The 21,528-nt window shown below is 42.2% G+C and overlaps 1 protein-coding gene across 2 annotated transcripts in view; it reads left to right on the forward strand.

The window, feature by feature from the left end:
- MAP3K21 (mitogen-activated protein kinase kinase kinase 21) overlaps positions 1-21,528 on the forward strand; it is a 54,749-nt gene that overhangs the window by 23,750 nt on the left and 9,471 nt on the right. For both annotated transcript variants that reach the window (XM_032312615.1, XM_032312616.1), the window contains exons 5-6: positions 6,872-7,112; positions 14,407-14,529. In XM_032312615.1, the coding sequence (XP_032168506.1) occupies positions 6,872-7,112; positions 14,407-14,529 (364 nt within the window). The remainder of the gene's footprint in view (positions 1-6,871; positions 7,113-14,406; positions 14,530-21,528) is intronic.

Here is a 21,528-nt window from a genome sequence, read left to right on the forward strand (position 1 = left end):
TCATTGTCCAGGGAGGAATTTTTATGCCTCACACATTTGTGATTCTAAAATGGTAGAGTTCTCTTGAAGAAGGCAGTAGTGCTTTCTCAACAAAGTCCACCTGCCCATTCCTGTTACCCCACGGTAAAGCTACCTGGCCTTCTGTAGCAGGGCTGTGTTACATCTCTAGACTTTTACATCTCAAAGGCCTGCAGTCAGCCCAAGTGCAAAGGTCAGGGCAGGAGCAGGACTAGCAAGTTGTAGTGTGAGTATATGTGCATAAGCCTTTCTCCAGTTAGACTATACAGTACTGTGTGCGATACCAAGACAACTTAGGCCCACATGCTGCTCTCGAGCAGCCGACGTCTACCGTTGTCTTGCTGAACTGGGAATTTGTACAAGGCTTGTCGTAGGTATTCCCCAACGTGCAACTTGTTTTCTTAAAAATACATGTAATTTAAAAATGTATCTAGGGGGATGTTGGTCTCAATTTCAAGGTTACGTTTTGTTATTGTTTTGTTTTCCCCAGCAAACGTGTTGGCTGTGCACTGTGGTCTGGGAGCAGTGTTAGAGCCCTGGGGTACAAAGAGGGATATGACAGTCTGTATCCTCGAGGTCCTTAGAAGGCCAGGCTAGGGATTTGGGATCTCGCTGACAAGTTTTTAAGAGGGGCCGACTATGTATCTTGGCATCCTTTTCCCACAAGACACTGAAGTCAGAACCTACTCTTCAAATTTAAATTAAATTAAATTAAAAATAAAATAAAATAATTAAAAATTTTTTAAATAATGGGATTGCTGTTCTCATAGCTATCCAGACTAGAGTTCTTGGAAGATGTTTCTAGTGGTCTCCTATGTGACAGAGCCCATCAGTGGGAATCCCTGCCCTCATCACCGTAGTCCTCACTCACCACTTCCCCTCTGCTCCCCTCACCACCACCTCCAGTGCAGATCTGAGCATCCTTCTTCAGTGGCCAGTCCCTTTCCTTATGAATTTCCTTTGTCCTCACAGATTTAGGACACTTTGTCACAATCATACTGAATTAATTTTGGTTCCTCTGACGCCATGCTCTTGACCTTAGGTCTTGGTGTAAATTCTCTTCTCTGTCCAGAAGACTGTCCCCTCCCTCACTTTTGGTCCCACCTCGTGGTTTCCGGCTCCTTGACGGTTAGTGCTGCCCAGCTCCGTTCTCTTACCGGGACTCACTGGATGGACTGCGTCCCGGCATCCCACACCTCCCTCGTCAGGGCTGTGCTGAGTCCTGCCAGATTACTGTTCGCTTGCTTCATTGTCCTTGGTTTGCCTTTTCTGCTCGGCAGTCAGTTCATCCGCTGTGCTGTCCCGTTCTTGCTCATTTCCATCCACAGCTCTGAACAAAGTACTCGGGACAAGGCAGATAGGAAGTAAATTAACCTGCGTAATATTTCCTAATATGCTCCTATTATCATTATCACATTATTCCTGTAAAAGGGAATTTAAAAGGTGTATTATAAACCTGTTCTGAGTCTTGTGCTGTCGAAGCAGTGTACAACTCCGCTGTCTGACTTCTGCTTGTATGTTCTTGAGAGAGTCCCACACGCGTGCACAGGGAAATATTTGTTGTTCATGTCAGCGTGGTTTGTGAGAACGAAAACCTGGGAACAGCCTCTGTATCCCTAACAGCAAAGAGACACCCCAACTGCTGTGTATTGATTCAGTGGAAATCTGCAAACTAGTTAAAACCAATGAATTCTAGCTGCATGTATCAACGTGGAGAAATCTCAAACACAAGATTGAGCGGAAAAAGCAAGTTGTGGAAAAATAGTTACATTAGATGCCATTTATGTACGTTTACAGAACACCAGCACTCAGATGTACTAAAAGACTGAAGGTACAGATAAGGGAAGGACAGAAAGAAGCTGAGGCTTAGCAGATCTGCAGCGGGGAAGGGAGAAGATTAGAGTCTGTGCCTGTCAGCCTGCAGCAGACCTGAGATGGATCAGCTTAAAAACTTAGCATCTCTGTGGGGGTGCCTGGGTGGCTCAGTGGGTTAAAGCCTCTGCCTTGATCTCAGGGTCCTGGGATCCAGCCCTGCATCGGGCTGTCTGCTCAGCGGGGAACCTGCTTCCCTTCCTCTCTCTGTCTACCTCTCTGCCTACTTGTGATCTCTGTCTGTCAAATAAATAAAATCTTTAAAAAACAAATAAACAAAAAACTTAGCATCTCTTAAATATTGATGGTGAGTGCATGGTTATTTGCTATTCTAATTGTAGTATATTTTAAATATTTCATGATTTTAAATGATTACAATAAAGACTAAAGAGAAATATGTAAACTGTTAGTAATTTTTTCTTCTAAAGTCATTTCTTTTCAAGTAGTAAATGTGTAGGTAATTCAGTCCCTTCTTAGAGCTTTCAGTATTTTGTGAGTTTAAAAATATAAAACAGGCAGGGATGCCTGGGTGGCTCAGTTGGTTAAGCAGCTCCCTTCAGCTCAGGTCATGATTCCAGGGTCCTGGGATCGTGTCCCACATTGGGCTCCCTGCTCCGCTAGGAGCCTGCTTCTTCCTCTGGCTGCCTCTCCCCTTGCTCTCTCTCTCTCCCTCTGACAAATAAATAAAAATCTTTAAAAAAGTATAGAAAACAGGCAAATGCAACCTTAGACGGTGGGTTTGATTGTCAGCACCGGGTTTTAAAGAGCCCCCCAAAGAGGATGGCCTGGAAAGCAGGAGAAGGACCTGGGAATCCATCCAGTGTGGGCAAAGAACAGTAGGGGTGCCGACAGGGGCGGTGCTTTGGGGGGCTACCATGGAATCCTGGAGGAGCTTGAAGTGGGGCGACTATGCTTCCTGTTGTTTCAGAGTTTGGAAGTAGGACTTCTCAGACGAAAGCTCCTAGGATTCAAACATCTCCAAACCACCAACTTTCCAACACTTAGAGCCGCACAGTGGTGCGGCAGACTGCGTTCAGCTTCCTTCCCTCCGGGGATGCAAGCGTCCCAGCCCCAAGGGGATATCTAAACAGGATTCCAAAAGCTCGGACAGACCCCCAGCCCTTTAGTAAATACACATTTGTAGCAGAGAGCCGAAATCTTCAGCAGTCCGGCAAAGTGGAGGCTGGAGCCCGGCAGCCGGCTGGAATCGGGGCTCCACCGTTTGCTGCCCAGGGCTCCCCCGCCCACCCCCACCACGAAGTACCACAGGAAGGCTGCTGTCTCCCGGGGGTGCGGGGAGGCTCACTGAGTGCTGGGTGTGGAGTGCTCAGAGCGGCGCCCAGCACTTGGCAAGTGCCGAGGAAAGTGGTGGTTTTGATTCAAACTGAAGCAGGTTCCAGCGGCCACACCATTCCCTGGGCCAGACAGGCAGAAGACTGAGCTCCTCTGAGCAATAAAATGCTTGAAAATGACCTGACGGGATTACTCGGTAAATTTCGCGTTGAGTCGAAGGACCACTTTCCGTGATATTATTACTACGTTTTTTGGGAAACTTTAATACGTTTTGTTGACTTAGTGTAATAGAGAAAATACTGACTTTTTGTTCTTTTTACACTTTCCCAAATTGTTCTCGGGAATTCTAAGATTAGATGTTTAATAGTAAAAATAAAGAAGATTTGGGGCATGGGAGTGGACTTTGAAGAAAAATTAAAGAAATCACAGGATTTAAAATTTAGAGGTGATAGTGTTAATAATGCTGATTTTTATTTATTTCACTTATTTATTTTACATTGTTGATAATTATTTATGACACTGCAGGGTAGAAGCGTACCCAGTGAGTTAATTGTTACTATGTATGTGGTATAAAAGGCAAAAAGGGTGCTTCAGGAATGCATGTCTGCCCTTTCTCCATTTTGGGGCTTTATAGTAGTTTCTTTATTATTCTTTGGGTACACTTCGGAACTATCCTCTGGCAGAGCCTTTACTTTTTCTCCCTATATTCTTTTGGTGTGGTGCCCCTTGAAAATACAGCATTCACGGCATCTCATGAGCCTCTGACTTAAAATTAAAGAGAATATTTAATGCTTTTTTTTCCTCAGAGGTTTCTAACTGCATCTTTTTAGACAGAGTCAAAGGCACAGCGTACGTGCACTATCTCCCTTTCTCATTCACTGATTGCTTAAGGTAGGAGGCGTCAGACTTGGAATTAATGGTCAGTAACTTGGCGGTGCTCTGCGTTACTCAGTAAACTGCAGCCTCCGCAGAGAGCAGTTCCTCCCTAAATTCCTGGCCTCTTATCTTCACGGGTCCGTCTTTGTGCATTGGGTGGCAGCACGCACCTGTTTTTGAAGCACTATTAGAAGGCATGTCACTGTTAATGATTAACATCCACTGCCAGGAATCCGGGTTTGCCATTACTAGAATGGCCAGTGCCAAGCAATTAAACAAATATTACTGCCTAGAAATCTCAGCAACCAAAAGAATTTTTGTGTGTGGTTCATAATTTCAGAGTATTCAAAGGGAGTCTAAAACCCCAGGCCTCTTTTTTTCTTTTACTTTTGAATGTTTTTAAAAATTCATTCAGAAGGAAGAGTACTTTGGCTGCTTTCTTTTTGATCTTTTTATTTTTTCTCTTATGAAATCTTGGGCAAGGGATTTTTTTTTTTTTTTTAAATTTGTAAAGCCATTGCCAGGGGATTCACATTTTAGCCTGGGGACCTGGAATTAAACATGGTTCCTTCTTCAGGTTTTGTAGTAGTAACACACAAAATGCCTAATTGAACTTGCTGCCCATGCCATTTCATTTCATAATAGTTAATTGGATTGATACCAATACCACTGAAAAGTCATATCTTAAGAAAAGAGCAGATAGTAATGAGTTAGACATTGGAAGTTGACTGGAAGGTGTCCTCTGTCCCCAAATAGATGATGGTAACATCTCCAGTTTGGACAAACTGGTTGGAGAAGTCCATCAATTAAATAACAGATTCCAGAATTTTTTTCTAATATGTACTTTTTTTTTCCTTTTCTTGTAATAAATAGTAATTTATGTCCGGAGTAATGTTATAAAAAAAAATACTGGTCTGCTTGTAAATAAGAATCAGTTGGTACATATCACCAGAAGTGACTTGAATTGCCCTAATTGGTTTTAAGTAAATTTTTGCTTTTGCAATTTTACAAAGTTTGTTTAGAAAAAAATAAATTTAAAGAATGTTTCAAAGGTGAGTTTCAGCCCACTTTGGTCAATTTACAATAAATTCAGGATTAGTTTGATCTGATTAATTTTTTGTTTCATTTTTTAGAGTTCCCTAGTCTCTTCTTGATATTATGATGTTTATTTGTGGAAGGAGGGTCTTCTGCGTTTTCCTCTATGATAATGGTACCAATGAATAGCCTCCAAATATTCTTTGAGCCCACCTGTAAAAAGTCCAAGGGACTAGTGGACTTCAGTTGACCTTTTAGTCCCATGGTCCAGCTCTGGTTTCTCCCAGGTGCTTTGTTTTGTAGTGTCCTTTCATGTGTCAGTGTTCCTGAGGTGGGCTGTGCAAAGTGGCCTGCTTATAAACGTGCGCCACGTCTATCCGAGGCTCAGAGCTCCCGGCCCGAAGCTCCACCTGAGAAGGCGTCTTTGGTTTCTAACAAAGATCTTAGTATTAGGATGGTCTACGATTAAATTCTCTGGAGCAGTGTAAGTGAAAGTTTGCAAATGCCTTGATTTCTGTATGAGAGTTTGATTTAGTAGCAGGTGATCAAGGAAAGAAAGTTGCTCAGCCCTGAAAAGATCATTTATGTCTCTGGTGAAGGACGGATCATGTTATAGAAATGAAAAAAGAATGGAAGTGTGATTTAAAAACTTCGTAGAGCTCTTGGTTTTATTATTGAATATTTTTTTCCTAATAAGAACAAAAGTACAGTTGACCCTTGAACAACATGGGTTTGAACTATGGGGTCCACTTGTACATGGCTTTTTCCAATAAATACAGTGCTGTGAATGTATTTTCTCTTCATTTTGTTAATAACATTTTCTTTTCTCTAGTTAGTTTGTTGTAAGAATACACTGTCTGACACATACAACATACAGAATACCTGTTAATAGACTATGTCCTCACTAAGGCTTCCTGGCAACAGTAGGCTATGATTGGTGGTTAAGTTTTCGGGGAGTCAAAAGTTATTTATAGATTTTAGATGGCACGGTGCAAAGAGGGTCAGTGCTCCTAAAACCATGTTGTTCAAGGATTAACTATATGCTTCAATTCATAGATTTTTCTATAACCTTAAATAATTCTGAAACCCGAACCAAAGAGGAAGCTAGACTTTAGTCAGGAAGCACTGGGGCAGTGGGATGTTATGAGCTCATACATGAGATCTGCCTGTAACATGATAGTTTGCATTCACTCAAGGGGTCCTAAAAAGTTCATTTCCCATTGACTTATTTTAGAGATGCTCATTTTCAGTTCTGATGGGCCTCCAGCTGACTCTGCACACATCAGCTTTGTTTTTCCTTTAACCTCACTTCCGTGATGTTTCAGTCTCTGTGCAAATTCTTAAAGAACCTCAAGAAGTTCTTCTAAAGTAAAGGAATCTGAAATGCCATCTTTCGTAGGGAGAACAGTTACCCTTTACCTAGCCAAGCTTTGACTTGGGCTTGATTTGGAAAAGGGGCATTCCCACCTATATTTTGTTGCTCCACATTAATGTACATTTTATATGTCAGGCGATTTATAAAGGCCAGAGATGAGAGAGAAATGCTAAAATCAGCTGTAAAAAATCTGTGATGCCTTTTGAAGACCAAAGGCTGAGAGCACTTGATGGAACCCATGCAAGGCTTTAGCTGTCGTCTAAATGCTGTGCTAGAAAGATCTCCGCTCCAACCATCCTGACTGCCAGGGGATCTGTCCCAGGAGGACTGGAGCGGCCAGGGGGTGGGCTGAAGGGCAGGAGCCCCTGCTTCTCGTTCACAGCAGGTGTGCTCTCTGCCCAGGAGCTACGGTCCCGCGAGGAGGAGCTGACCCGAGCCGCGCTGCAGCAGAAGTCCCAGGAGGCGCTGCTCAGGCGGCGGGAGCAGCAGCTGGCGGAGCGGGAGATCGACGTGCTGGAGCGGGAGCTGAACATTTTGATATTCCAGTTAAACCAGGAGAAGCCCAACGTCAAGAAGAGGAAGGGAAAGTTCAGGAGAAGTCGGCTGAAGCTCAAAGACGGCCATCGAATCAGTTTACCCTCAGGTATGACTTTCGTCCTCCTGTTTCGTAAGAGTTTTGAATGTCAGCCCTGAAGTCGGCTTTGCTTCTCTAGCACCGGGAAGAGTGGGAGACTGAGATTGCAAAACAGTACGTGAAGGGCGCCTGGGGGGCTCTGTCAGTTAAGCATCTGTCTTTGGCTCAGGTGGTGATTCCAGGATCCTGGGATCAGTGCCGCCTCAGGCTCACTGCTCAGTGCGGAGTCTGCTTCTCCCTCTGCCCCTCCCCCCTGCTTGTAATCTCTCTTTCTCTCTCTCTTTCAAGTAAAGAAATAAAATCTTAAGAGTATAAATTGGGGGAAAAAAAACACACCACATTACTTGAATAAGTATCTTCATTTGCTTGCTTCAGTTCCGGTCATAACATAATGACCCGACTCATGGTCACGTTCATGTGCAAAAAGCATCAGGCACACCTTACAGCACATTGTGTCCTGAGAAGTTAGCTCTGGGCATGCTTGTCTGTAAGTGGATTCAGAGATTTACTCCTTTTGAAATTAAAGGAGAATTCCTTTTTAGTTCATGGCACTGAACCAGCATTGCATGGTGTGGTGAAAAAATCCTGAACGACAGAATTACTGCTAGTTCGTCATTCAGTTGCTTCCACAAAGATCTACAATGTCATCTGGTAACTGAGTTCACTTGGGGCATTGAAGATGCTGTTCGCAGCTTCAACAGAATACATCAAGTACTTTAATTGTTTGCCTGACATCTCTACATTTACTGGTTCATTTTTAAACTTCCTGGATTTTAAAACATTATGACAGTTTTAAATGTTGTAATACATTAGAAGAAACTAAACAGAATAGAAAATAGCAAACAGATCAGTTTGTAAAATTACATTCTTTAATATACATGGTATACTTGATTTAAGGAAAAGCCGAATACCCCTCCCCCCGCCACCATACTTTGTGATTCTCCTAATACTGGGGAAGAATGGTGACATGGTGACAGAATGAGAGCTGGCTGCATTTTTATGGAATGTGCACTAAATATCTATTTATCTGTTCTCCTTATGTCTCCACCTCTCCCTGTATATTACAGAGTCCCTTTAAGGATGCTAATGTTTTCCTAAGCTGTTTGTTAATGGCATGGAAACTGATTTTAAATAACTGTATCAATGGCTTGGTTTTATATATAAAGTATGTGTAAATTGTCTTGTAAAATTACTTATCACAAAGTACTGGAAGTCTTGCAAAACAATGTGACCTTCCAGGTTATTGCAGAAACCCTCAGTTGATCAGAAAATTGCTGATACATGGCAGTCAGTATACAGTATACATTATTGATTATTTGGTTTGCTGAAGTGAGGATAGGCTGTGGCTCCTTACTCATTTTATACCTGGCCTCTCTGGGGGAGAAAAAAATATATACTTTTTCAGGTTCTCTCTTCTGATGTTTGCTTTTTAGCCAAAGGGTAACTTGGGGGACCATGGACTGTGCTATCTTGTATGTCAGACATAATTTAAAATAGACTATTTTATTTATGATGAGGCTTCTTCTTTCAAGATGATAGAAAAATCCAGAGAAGCACTCCATGTGCATTTTCTCAAGTTCTTAGCTATAGCAACCTTCTATCTGTGTGGTGACAATGTTATACTGATTACTCTTCACTGATTCGGGAGCTGGCCAATAAGAAGTTGATGGAGAATAAATATGGGAGAAGAAAATTAAATCATTCCACGGATCCTTTCATCTTCAGCGGTCAGATGATTAAAGTACATATTTCAGGATTCCTGAGTACACTTTCACTCCTGCTTTTCTTCTCAAATCGTGTTTGGCCAATATTCATATTCATTCCAAGGAGATAGAGTGCATTTGACTATTTTTAGATTTATATTATTTTATATTTTATATAGTATATATAAATACATATTTTTAATATTTTATATAATATATTGTATATTATATACATTTAGATTTCTATTATTCCTGAACTGCACTCCTATTTGGCTTTTCTCTCTCTGGGAATTTTAGTTACACATTTATATACCTTGTGGCACTTAATAAATGATTCCATTTAAAAACATATCCCCCAAAACCTGCTATAATCAGAATCTACCTCAAGGAATGAAATTCAGTTGCTGTGATTTAGTATGGTATGTACCTCTTCTGGCCACAAGGTGGTGCTACATTGTTGTCACACTGTTAACACCATGGAAACTGTTTTTGTTTAGAATCCCCCAACTCTTTGTACACACACACACACACACACACACACACATACACAGACACACACACAATTTACTTGCACAATGTCCCAAAGCAGGATATAATCCAAAGATCCAAGGAGAAGAATGAACCCTAACAATACTTATTTTTCTCCTTCAGGAATTTGGCTTAGGATAGAAGTAAAAGCAGTTATTCATGCCTTAAGTTCAAGAAAGTTACTGTCTGCTAGAAATTTCCTTGAGTTACCAAATGTTAGTACTATTGAATGGTACACTACTAAGGAAGAAACACTGGCAGTAGGTTGAATGGCAGTGACACTTTCCTTTCAGTGTACCAAATCCCTCCAACCCCTTTTGCAGGAATTTTCTCCATGTTCAACTAGCTTAAAAATTTTCTCAGAAACGTATTTGAGACGCCTACAGACTGGCTTTTGGTATCTGTGCCTGTACCTCTTTCATAACCTTGTTATTAAGTGTGAATAGTTTTCGCAGCATTATTTTGTCCGTCAGAATCACTGAGGATAACTTTTGTCTTCTTGCTGTTTATAGCTATGATGACAAACTGCTAGAAACCTCAACTGTAGGTCCTCACACCGGCAATCCTTCATGCAGCCCTGACCAAATAAGGATAGATGCTTATAAAAGGAGGAAACATAATCTAAGACAAGAGTTTTTAAGTTATATTTTATGAATTCTTGGAATCTGTAGGAAGAAAACGTGATCGTGGTAGATATTTTCCTATTGTGACCACTTTCTATCATTCACTCTGCATATGCTTATCTTAAACAAAAGTTATGTTTTTAGAACATATAAAACAAGGCCAAGAGGCTTTGAAGCCTTCAGAAGTTGGTAGGTTTCTAAAAAAATGGCGTTCCAATTTCAACTACTCAGCGAAGCTGAAAGCCCACCCGGTCATCTGCCTCGTGTGCAAATGTGAGAGTCAGTGTATGTACACGCAAATGCGACTGCTTTCAGGGCCAAAATGATCATTCCCACTGAGATTATCATGACACATTGCCACTAAAAATACTAGTGTATGTTTTACCCCAAAGCCTGTGGACCTCACGATAACCTGCCATGAGAAAACTGTTCTCTCAAGTTCAAAGAAAAATAACACCAGCCTGTTTCCTAAACGCATAATGGGGACAGAGTCAACCTTTCCCCACTTTATAGGGACAAGGATATTTATAATAAAAAGTATTTTATGTTTACAATGATCAAGAGTGCCCTTTTTTTCAGAGAGAGAAATTAGTTTTTTGGTTTGTTTTTTTGTTTTGCTTTTTTGTTTTTTTTTTTTAGAAAATCAGAAGCACTCTGAAGCTTAGATATCGTTGAAATCCAGTTTTGTGTCTTTGCTACTCCTCCTGGGTCTTACTGATGTTCTGTGCTGCTTACCCTGCCATCATCCACCCGCCTTGGTCTCTGGTTCACATGCTGTGACTTGGTTCTCTAGCTCTGAGGATGGCAAGAACACACCCGCTTTCGGCCCCCCTGTTCTGAGGGCTGGCATCTCCTGAGCAATTTGCTTCCAGAATGTTCTGACATGTTACGGGGCTAGCTGGACCTTCACAAAGCACTTCAATCTAAAATAAACTCTTTTGTGTCTATGGGTAAGGGTAATTCTTTCTTTTACTTTTCCCCACTCCCCTGCCAAACCCAGTCCATCACCATGTCCTGCTAAACTGCTCTCTTGCACCCATTTCCACTTAGGTCAGATCTTTCATTTTTCTTACTTGGTAGACGGGAGGAGCCGCCTACCTGCTCCTTCATTTCCCCTCGCTTTGTCTTCCAAACCACCGCTCACCCTGCTAGCTACATTCCAGCCCAACCGTAAGCTCCGGTTTGATTCTACTGCAAAACCTTACACCACTTTCTCATTCAACAAACACTCGCGGATTTACCATGATCAAGTAGCACAGATTACAAGAAAATAAACAGGATCTCTGCCCTTATGTTATTTATAATCTTAAACAGAGAAAATATTGACTCAGCAAAGATTTCCTAAGTAGCTTTTCTGGGCGGGGCAGTGTGCCAGCCTGCGGTGGGGTGCTGCCGTGATGGAGGTTTCTGGCCTCTGCCCCAAGAGCTGACGTTGTCCTGGGGGCAGGGGAGTGAGACCCAAGCTAATAATTAAATACTCATTTACTCGCTAAGATTATTAACTACGATGAGAGAAGGGTCATATGACAGTGATTAGCTGAAAGGTGTCACCTGCTCTAAGGAGAGCATAGAAGTCATCCTAACGAGGTAACATTTAAAATGAGACTTGAGGGGCACCTGGGTGGCTCAGTGGGTTAAGCTTCTGCCTTCAGCTCGGGTCATGATCTCAGGGTCCCGGGATCGAGCTCCGCATTGGGCTCTCTGCTCAACCGGGAGCCTGCTTCTTCCTCTCTCTCTGCCTGCCTCTCTGCCTACTTGTGATCTCTGTCTGTCAAATAAATAAATAAATAAATAAATAAATAAAATCTAAAAAAAAAAAAAAATAGAATGAGACTTGAAGTTAGCAACTGATTGAATACAGAGGGTGAGGAAGAGAACAGGCAGCGAGCACAGACAGAGAAGGCTCAGTTCCTCCCAGGAACTGAAAAAGACCGCTGTGGTTTGTCCAGGGGTCAGCCAGACCAGCCCCCCACCCATTCTGTGCAGCCCACAAAATGGTTCAATGGTTTATGCACTTTTAAACACTCAAAAAGAAGACCAATGGGCCATGGCACGTGAACATTATATGAAATTTAAATTGCCATTTCCATAAATAAAGTTATATTGGAACACATGTATGTATCGTGTACGACCAATTGCACACGAGATCCACAGATTTGAGTACCTGTAACAGAGACCGTGTGGCCCACGGTGTGTAAAACATTTCCTCTGTGGCACTTTACGGGAAAAGTTTGCCGACCCCCCGGTTCAGACCACGGCAAGTGACGGGAGCACAGGGCAGCGGGAGGCGGGAGGCACGAAGAGCGCAGACTCAGACTTGAGGGCCCTACGCAGCATGTGACAACTTTGATCTCTGTCACTTAAGTAATGCAGAACCTTTGAAGACTTGTCAGCAGGGGGATGCCGTGGGCTGGCATACATTTTTAAAATGCATCTGGCTGCCGTGAGCCAGACCCGAGGGACCCAGGGCAGACGCATGAAGCTGGGAAGGGAGCCGCGGCAGCTCCTGCAGCGCGGGACGGCAGTGGCGTGCGGAGAACAGAAAGAGTCACCGACGTGCGTCAGTGCAGCTTCCGTGCCGAGCCTCGAGCCCCGAGCCGAGTGTTCTCTGTACTTTCTAGTTAATTGTTCAGCACTGTCCTGCAGAGTAGAAATTGTGGTTTACTTTCCATTTTTGCACGTGGAGACAACTGAGATGCCTCCTGAAAATTCATGTGGCTGCCAAGTGCGAGGCTGGTATTGACACGCGGAGTCTGCTGCTTCCAGAAGCTGGCGCACAAGCTTCTCAGCTAGAGCTCTCCGGTGACTCTGGAGCGCGGGACTGACACAATACTTTGTGTGCGCTCGGTTGCGGAGGGTCAGGGGGAGGGAGACAATGTTACACACTTTCAGATGCCGGGACGACCGGAGACATGTCTGCCTGCCGGGTTCCAGCTCTTCCTCATGTCAGACACTAGGTGGTTCTTTCAGGATCTTTAAAATGTAAAGTACAGTCTTCAAAAAAGGAAAATCATAGCTCTCTTGCAAATATGAAAAACTGTCAAAGAGTTTTATCCAACTCGCCAGTAATTAGGACAACCAGTTAAAATTGGTTTCAGTGGGAATTTGAGGAGCTACATATCTATGGGCAGTTGAATAAGGAAACGTTAGGGTTAGATTTCTAGGTTAAATATAAACAGGGTTAGTGCCCAGTGTGGCCACAAGCCATAACCTTTGGGATTGTCTTTCACACCAGACGGAAATTGTTTGCATGATCACCAGACAGAACCTATAAGTTAACCTCTGCCCCCACCGAGCTGTAAAAACAGCTGCTAGAAAATCCAAAGGTTCAGCCCCGTAGTGCCCTGGAGTAATTTCTTTTACCTGCTCCTGAGGTTTTGATGACTTTCCAACAGCTGACAGAGTTTTCCCAGACACTCTCCTCTTCCACTCTGGTGACGGTACCCCTAATTCCTAGTTGTCAGATGCGGTAGCATGACAGCTGTCCGTGTGACTGTGAGGTCCTAGGACTGCGGAGGGCTTTTAACCGGGGCAAGGTTGGGGGAGTTTTCCTTGACCCTCTTAGGGTCCCCGCTTGGGTCTGAAAGTCAAACTGTCAAAGGCGGATTAATGGGGGGGAAGCATAAAAAATTATTTGACATAAGTTTGATGTGACAGGGGAGACTTCATAAGGAAATGAAGACCTAAAGAAACAGACCGGAGTGTTCTTCTACTGGGTTTGATGAAGAGTAGACAGTCGTGGAGAAGTGTAATAGATTAAGGGAAGGTTTTGGGGGGTAGCATGTTCCAGACCCCCTAGAACCAGCATTTTCTGTTTTAATTACCACTAGCAGAGATGTGAAGTATTGGTTATTTCTGTCCAACAGTAGCAGAGATGAGCTCAGAGGGTTCCTTACCGCTTTTAGGTCCCTAGATGGTCTGTAGCAGAACCAGGACTCACTGAAATCCGCAGTGTCTCCTCTTTCAAATTTGTTTTCCACGGTGTTAGACCACACCAAGGTCACATTCCTTCCTAGAAGATGGTTAGGTTCTACAAGTACTCAATAATGTCCCATTGGTCTGTGCCTTTGTGTCTGACTATACCTAATGTATCCTAGACTCCGATTATTTTTTTGAAAGATTTTATTTATTTATGAGAGAAAGAGGGAGGCAGAGGGAGGAGCAGACTCCCCACTGAGCAGGGAGCCTGATGTGGGACTCGATCTCAGGACCCCAGGATCATGATCCAAGCTGAGGCAGACACTCAACCAACTGAGCCACCCAGGCACCCTTGTTGACCTGATTATTATTGATTATTATTGACTCTCGAGCCATGAATGGAAGGTAAGAAGGAAACCAAGAAACAGACCCCGAGATACCTCCTTCTTACTGCTTTGTACTGACAAAGTGCCTGTGAATAGAGCCTAAAACCATGAACTCTCAATTCTCACTTCTTTGCATATCCAACAGACTTCCAGCATAAAATCACCGTCCAGGCCTCTCCCAACTTGGACAAACGGAAGAGTGTGAACAGCAACGGCTCCAGCCCACCCAGCAGCCCCACAGTGATCCCTCGGCTCCGAGCGATACAGTGTAAGCCTTCCCCCGGGATACGGGGCCTCCTCTGGGGCTTTCTGTCCTTCACTGACTTGGATTCCATCAACCAAACATGTACCATTGCTCACTGTCACTAACACGTGACTTTAATAGGTGTCACAACTATTCAGAAAACAAAAGTTGGTCTTACATTTCTTAATCTAATTTTCTTCTTCTTTTTTTAATTGAGACATGATTGACATATAACCTTATACTCATTCCAGGCATACAACATGATTATCTAATACTTGTATATACAGTTGACCCAGAAACAATGTGGGGGGTTAGGCCTGCTCACCATCTCTGTGCTCAATACCATGCCGTGCAGCAGAAAATCCACATACAACTTTTGACTCCCCAGAAATTTAAGTGCTAATAGCCTGGTGTTGACTGGAAGTCTTACCGATCACAGAAACAGTCAATGAGCACAGATTTTGCATGTTATATGTATTATATACCATATTCTCATAATAAAGGAAGCCAGAGAAAAGAAAATATTAAGAAAATCTTAAGGAAGAGAAAATACATTTACCAGACCATATTGTACTTACTGAAAAAAGTCCGCATAAAAGTGGACCCACACAGTTCAAACCCATGTTGTTCAAGAGTCAAATGTATTACAACATGATCACCACAGGAAGTCTAGTTAACATCTATCACCATGCATAGTTACAAAATCTATTTTTCTTATCATGAGAACTTTAAAGATTGACTCTCTTGGCAACTTTCAGATATGCAATACAGTGTTCCTAACTGTAGTCACCACACTCTACATTCTGTCCCCATGACTTAGTTATTTTATACCCAGAAGTTTGTTCTTTGGACCACCTTCACACATTTCGTCTACCCTCTGCCTCTGGTAGCCACCAATTTATTCTTTGTATGTATGAGCTCTTCTTTTAAAAAAAATTGATTCCACACATGAACAAGATTATACAATATTTGTCTGTCTGACTTAATTCCCTTAGCATGAGCTCCATCCATGTTGTTGCAAATGGCAAGATTTCATTGTTTTATTTTTCTGGCTGAATAATATTCCATTGTATAGATATACCACATTTTCTTTATCCATTCATCTGTTGATGGACACTAAGGTTGTTTTCATGTTTTGGCTAGTCTAAATAATGCTGCCCTGAGTTTGAGGGTGCGTATGTATTTTCGACTTAGTATTTTTGTTTTCTTCAAGTACCCAGAAGTGGAATTGCTGGATCGTATGGTAGTTATATTTTTTCCCAGTTTTATTGAGGAATAATTAACATGCATCACTGTATACATTTAAGCGTGATCATTTGATTTATGTATACTGTGAATTGATTACCTCAATAGGTTCAGCTAACGTCCATCTTCTCATATAGATACGATAAAAAGAAAAGAAAGAAAAAAAGAAAAAGGTAAAATGTTTTTTTCTCTTTGTGATGAGAACTATTTGGATTTACTCTCTTTAACTTTTCTTTATATCATACAGCAGCGTTGGCCATAGTCATCCCACACATTATATTCCCAGTACTTATTCATCTTATAACTATAATTTATCTTATACCTTTTGACCACCTTCCTCCAATTCCCCCTTCCTTTACCCTACACCTCTGGTTTTAAGTCTGATCTCTTTTTCTGGCAGTTTTCTTTCTTTCTTTCTTTCTTTCTTTTTTTTTTTTTTAAGATTCCATGTGTAAGTGAGATCATATAGTGTTTGTCTTTTTCTGTCTGATTTATTTCATTTAGACTAATGTCCTCTGGGTCCATCCATGTTGTTGGAAATGGCAAGCTCTCGTTCTTTCTAACAGTTGAGCAGCATTCCATTGTGTATATATCCATTCATCCATTGATGGACACTGGGTTGTTTCCATGTTTAGGCTATTGTTCATAAAGCAGCTATGAACATGGGGGTATGGATATCTTTTCAAGTTAGTATTTCCATTTCCTTTGGGTTTATCCCTAGAACTGGAATTGCTCGATTATATGGTAGTTCTGTTTTCCATTTTTGAGGCTCCTCCATACTGTTTTCCATAGTGGCTGCACCAACTTGCTGTCACACCAGCAGTCCACAAGGGTTCCCTTTTCTCCACATCCCTGCCAGGATTTGTTATGTCATGTCTTCTTGAGGGTGGCCATTATAAAAGGTGCAAGGTGATATCTTATTGTGGTTTTGATTTGCATTTTCCTAATTACTAATGATGTTGAGCATCCTTCATGTGCCTGTTGGCCATTCATTTGTCTTCTTTGGAGAAATGTCTGTTCAAGAGCTTTGCCTATTTTTTAATCGGGTTACTTGATTTTTTTTGGCTATTGAGTTCTGTGTTTTTTTATATATTGGTTATTAGCCCCTTACCAGGTATATAGTTTGCAAATGTTTTTTCCCATTCGATAGGTCTTTCCACTTCGTTGATGGTTTCTTTTGCTGTATAGACACTTTTTCGTTTGATGTAGTCCACTTATTTTTTATTTTGTTGTTTGTGCTTTTGATGTGATGACCAAAAAATCATTGGCCAAGACCCATGTCAAAAATATTTATTCTTATATTCTAGGAGTTTCATGGTTTAAGGTCTTACATTTAACTCTTTAATCTATTTTGAATCAATTTTTATGAGTGGTTATAATATATGGGCTGAATTTCATTCTTTTACATATGAATATTAAAGAGTCTTTTCTCCATTGAGTATTCTTGCACCCTTATCAAATATTAGTTGAGCATAAATGGTGGAGTTTACTTCTGGGCTCTCTGTTCTGTTCTGTTGGTCTATTTGTCTATTTTTATGCCAGTACCATACTGTTTTGATGACTTAGAGCACTGCTTAAAATCAGGGAGTATGATATCTCTTGCTTTGTTTTTTCTCAAGATTTCTTTGGCTATTTGTGGTCTTTTGGGATTCCATATAAGTTTTAGAAAGGGATTTTCTACTCCTGTAAAAAGGGCCATTGGAATCTTGATAGGATTGCATTGAATCTATAGGTAGCTTTGGGTAGTATTGACATTTTAGCAGTATCATTTCTTCCAATCCATGAACACAGGATACATTTCCTTTTATTTGTGTCTTCTCTGATTTCTTTCATACTATCTTACAGTTTTCAGAACAGAGATCTTTCATTTCTCTGTTGAATAGGAGTGGTGAGTGTGGCACTCTTGTTCCTGATATTAGAGGAAAAGTTTCAGCTTTTCACCATATAGATGATGTTAGCTGTGGGCTCATCGTACATGGTCTTTATTTTGTTGAGAGATACTCCTTCTGTGCCTAATTTGTCAAGGGTTTTTAACATGAATGGATATTGAATTCTGTCAAGTGTGTGTGTGTGTGTGTTTGTGTGTGTGTGTGTGTCTATTGAGATGATCATATGATTCTTTTCTTTCATTCTATTAATGTGATGTATCACATTGATTGATTTGCATATGTTGAACCATCCTTGCATACCAGGGATAAATCCCACTTGATCATAGTGAATGATCCTTTTAATGTGCTGCTGAATTTTGTTTGCTAGTGTTTTATTCAGAATTTTTACATCTATGCTCATTAGGGATATTGGCCCATAGTTTTCTTTTCTAGTAATGTCCTTTTCTGGTTTTGGTAACAGGGTAATGATTGCTTTATAGAATGAGTTTGGGAGTGATCCCCTATATTCCCCTGGTGCAGGATCAGAGTACAGCTCCCTGCAAAAGTGACCCACGATGATGGGGGTGTACTCACCCCCCTGGTTTCTCTTTGTCCACTGGAAGAACTGGAGGGTCAGGGGAGACCTGTCTTTGTGGTGCTGCACTGGGCCGGGGAGGGGGAGCAGTGCACTCCATGTGTATAGTTGCTTCCCTTTGCCTTATGATGTGGTCTGTCCTGGTCTCTGGGGTGTAAGGGGTGTGCTGTAGCCTCACCCCTGTGTTCTAGGATCCTCTCAGTGGTATCTTATTCACAAATAGTTGTTAGATGTTCTTCAAGGAGGAACAAAGTCAGTATGCCCTATGTAACGATCTTGGTCACAATTTGGTAGTTCTTTTTTAATTTTTTGAGGTACCCCCATGTCATTTTCCACAGTGGCTGCAGGAGTTGACATTTCTACCAACAGTGCACAAGGGTCCCTTTTCTCCACACCCTCACTAACACTTACTATTTCAGTCTAACAGGTGTGAGGTGATACCTCACTGTGGTTTTGACTTGCATTTTTGTGATGATGAGTGATGTTGAGCATTTTTTCCTGTGTCTATTGACCATCTGGATGTCTTCTTCAGGAAAATTCAGCTCTTCTGCCCATTTTTAGTTGGATTATTTGCTTTTTGTTAGTGAGGTGTATGAGTTCTTTATACATTTTGGATATTAACCCCTTATCAGATATGTGATTTGCAAATATTTTCTTCCATTCCGTAGACTGCCTTCTCATTTTATTCATAGATTCCTTTGCTGTGCAGACTTATTTTCACAATAATGGTTTTTAGATTCTATGCAATTGGTGATCTGCCCAGGCCACAGAGTAGAACAGGGAGTACCATATCTTGAGACACTTTGATAAATATTTGTATGCAAAATTAGTATAACCTAATTATATCAGTAGCATATTTATAGATATTTTAAAAAATGAAATCAGGAATTCAAGATTACTTCCATTTCTTTCCTTGTTTGGAAAAAAAATTGCTCTTTGAGATCTATGTTTCATTTGATCTATGCTGGGCAACATAATACTTTAAAATACTATGTAGTATTTTGATTTTAGAGAGAGTGTTCAGACTGGTTGGGGGGAAAAAGGCATGTAGCTAATTTGCCTGGCACCTTTGCAATGTGAGAGTTTTCAGTTAGACCTTAAATCAAAGTTTAGTGGAATTAAATAAAACCATTGACTTTTATCAAAAGTGAGTCCAAAAAGTAGGCAAAGCAAAACAAGAGTGTGTTTTATATGTATGTGTAAGTAATATGGTGATCAGCCCGTGTTACCGTATTAAGTAATTTACCAGCTTCTCCTTTCTTCACCAGACTTAATGCTTTGCTACTCACTAAAACTTATTTGGAGAAAAAAAAAAAAAATCCAAAACAGTATTTTCCCTGATCAGGCCTACAATCAATTTCTTTTTTTGTTGGTTGGTTTTTGCTTTGTTTGTTTGTTTTGTGATGAAAACATTGGCACCGGCAGAGATATTTTTTTTGAAGCTCCCAGGATCCCAGTTACTAGTCTCCTCATAGTTAAAGAGACATGATCTGAATAAATGTTTAATAACCTGAATCAGTTTAAGGGACTGTCATTTTATCATAAGTAACATGTCTTTCTGAGGTAGCGTTTCTAACAAAGCCATACTCGGCCTTTCCTTAGAGTAAGAGCTTAATGAAAGGACAAAAGGGACGGCTGGTCTTACCTCGCAGCTCTGTAGAACAGACAAGGGAACAGGAAGTCATGACCCCGCTGTTTTTACGCCGCTGTTTCTCTCTTCTCTTCCATGTTTTCATATTCCTTTTTTTTTTTTTTTCCAAACTTGACTTTTTCAGAGCAATTTTAGGTTCACGGCAAAACTGAGAGGAAGGTGCAGAGATCTCCCCGGTGCCCCCTCCCACACACAGTCCCCCTCTATGACTGCAGTGCATGCTTTGTCACGATCAGGGAATGTCCTTGTCACCCACAATCCGTTGTGTGCCCTGGAGTTCCCTCTCGGTGCTGCGCATCCTGGGCTTGGACAAACGCACGACAACATGTGCACCACTCTGGTATCAGAGGGAGTGTTTTCACGGCCCTAAAAATCCTCTGTTCTCTGCCCATTCACCCCTCCACCCTCCATGCCCGGCAGCCTCTGATCCTTCCTCTCGCCGCAGTTTTGCCTTTTTCAGAACATCACACTGTCGGAGTCTGGCAGGAAGGCTTTCCAGACTGGTTTCTCTCACTCAGCAGCGTGCGTGGACGTGTCTTCCACGCCTTTTCATGGCCCGTAGCTCTTTACTGTCCGTGCTGTTCAGGGACTGCCGTGCCGACATGTGGGCAGAGCTCAGCTCATTGTCACCCACTCACCAGCAGAAAACCATCTTCGTCGTTTCCAGTTTTAACTCTTACAGTTACAAATAAAGGTGCTGGAAAGTCATGCATGGGTTTTGCGTGGATGTAGTTGTTCAACTCCTGTGGGTGAATACCAAGGAGTGTGATTGCTGGTTCGTGCGGTGAGCATGTTTGGTTCTAGCAGACACACCAAACTGGCTCCCAGAGTGGCTGTGCCGTTGCCCAGTCCCACCACAACAGAGAGTCCCCATCTTCACACCGCTGCATCATGGCTACAGCCTCGCAGAAGTGGGGCAGTCATACCTGGGTAAGCCCGGTGAGGCCCAGGACTTGTACTAGTTAAACTGAATACTTCGGGGATGTCACGTAGGTTCTCACCGGGCAGGGCTGCTGCGAAGCTTGCTCAGGGAACATCCCCACTTTCCCCAAACCACAGGGCGCTCAGCATTGGTTCTCGAAAGTGACAGATGAAAGTGTCTGGAGGCAGATCTTCCAAACAGGACCAGCTCTGTGCGCACAACTGTTTGTTCCCATTCTTTGTCCCGAACCATCATCCTCTTGTTTCTGACCCCAGGTGTTCCCAGCAGACCCTCTTGTCTTCGTGTCTGTACCCTCTGGTCCCTAGTTGGCATGGATATCCTGCTTCTAGGCTTCAGGAGAGCATGACCGTTGAGGGCGTAGACTGGAGCCGTGCTGCCTGGGACAAATCCCAGCTCTGGCCCTACTATGCTATGATTTCAGACTTTCTTAAGCTCGTCCTGCTTCAGATTCTATTTCTGTGAACCGGGGACACAGTAGTTGACAAGGGTCAGGTGTATACATGTGGTAAGAGCCCCATGTGCGCTGGCAATTGTTTTGATCATCATTATTATCATTGCTCTTCCCGTGAACTTGGTACGGCCTGCAGCTCTCACCGCGGCCTGCCTTTGTCACGTGAGCGAACGTTTGTCCTGAGGATTTTGCCTCTTAGGTGGATTAGTAGACGCGTCTGATTCAGAGGAACGGGTGTCCTGCCGCTGCGGGTGGTAGCTGGGTCTGCAC

Source organism: Mustela erminea, chromosome 14 (assembly GCF_009829155.1).
Source record: "Mustela erminea isolate mMusErm1 chromosome 14, mMusErm1.Pri, whole genome shotgun sequence".
Classification (NCBI taxonomy): domain Eukaryota; kingdom Metazoa; phylum Chordata; class Mammalia; order Carnivora; family Mustelidae; genus Mustela; species Mustela erminea.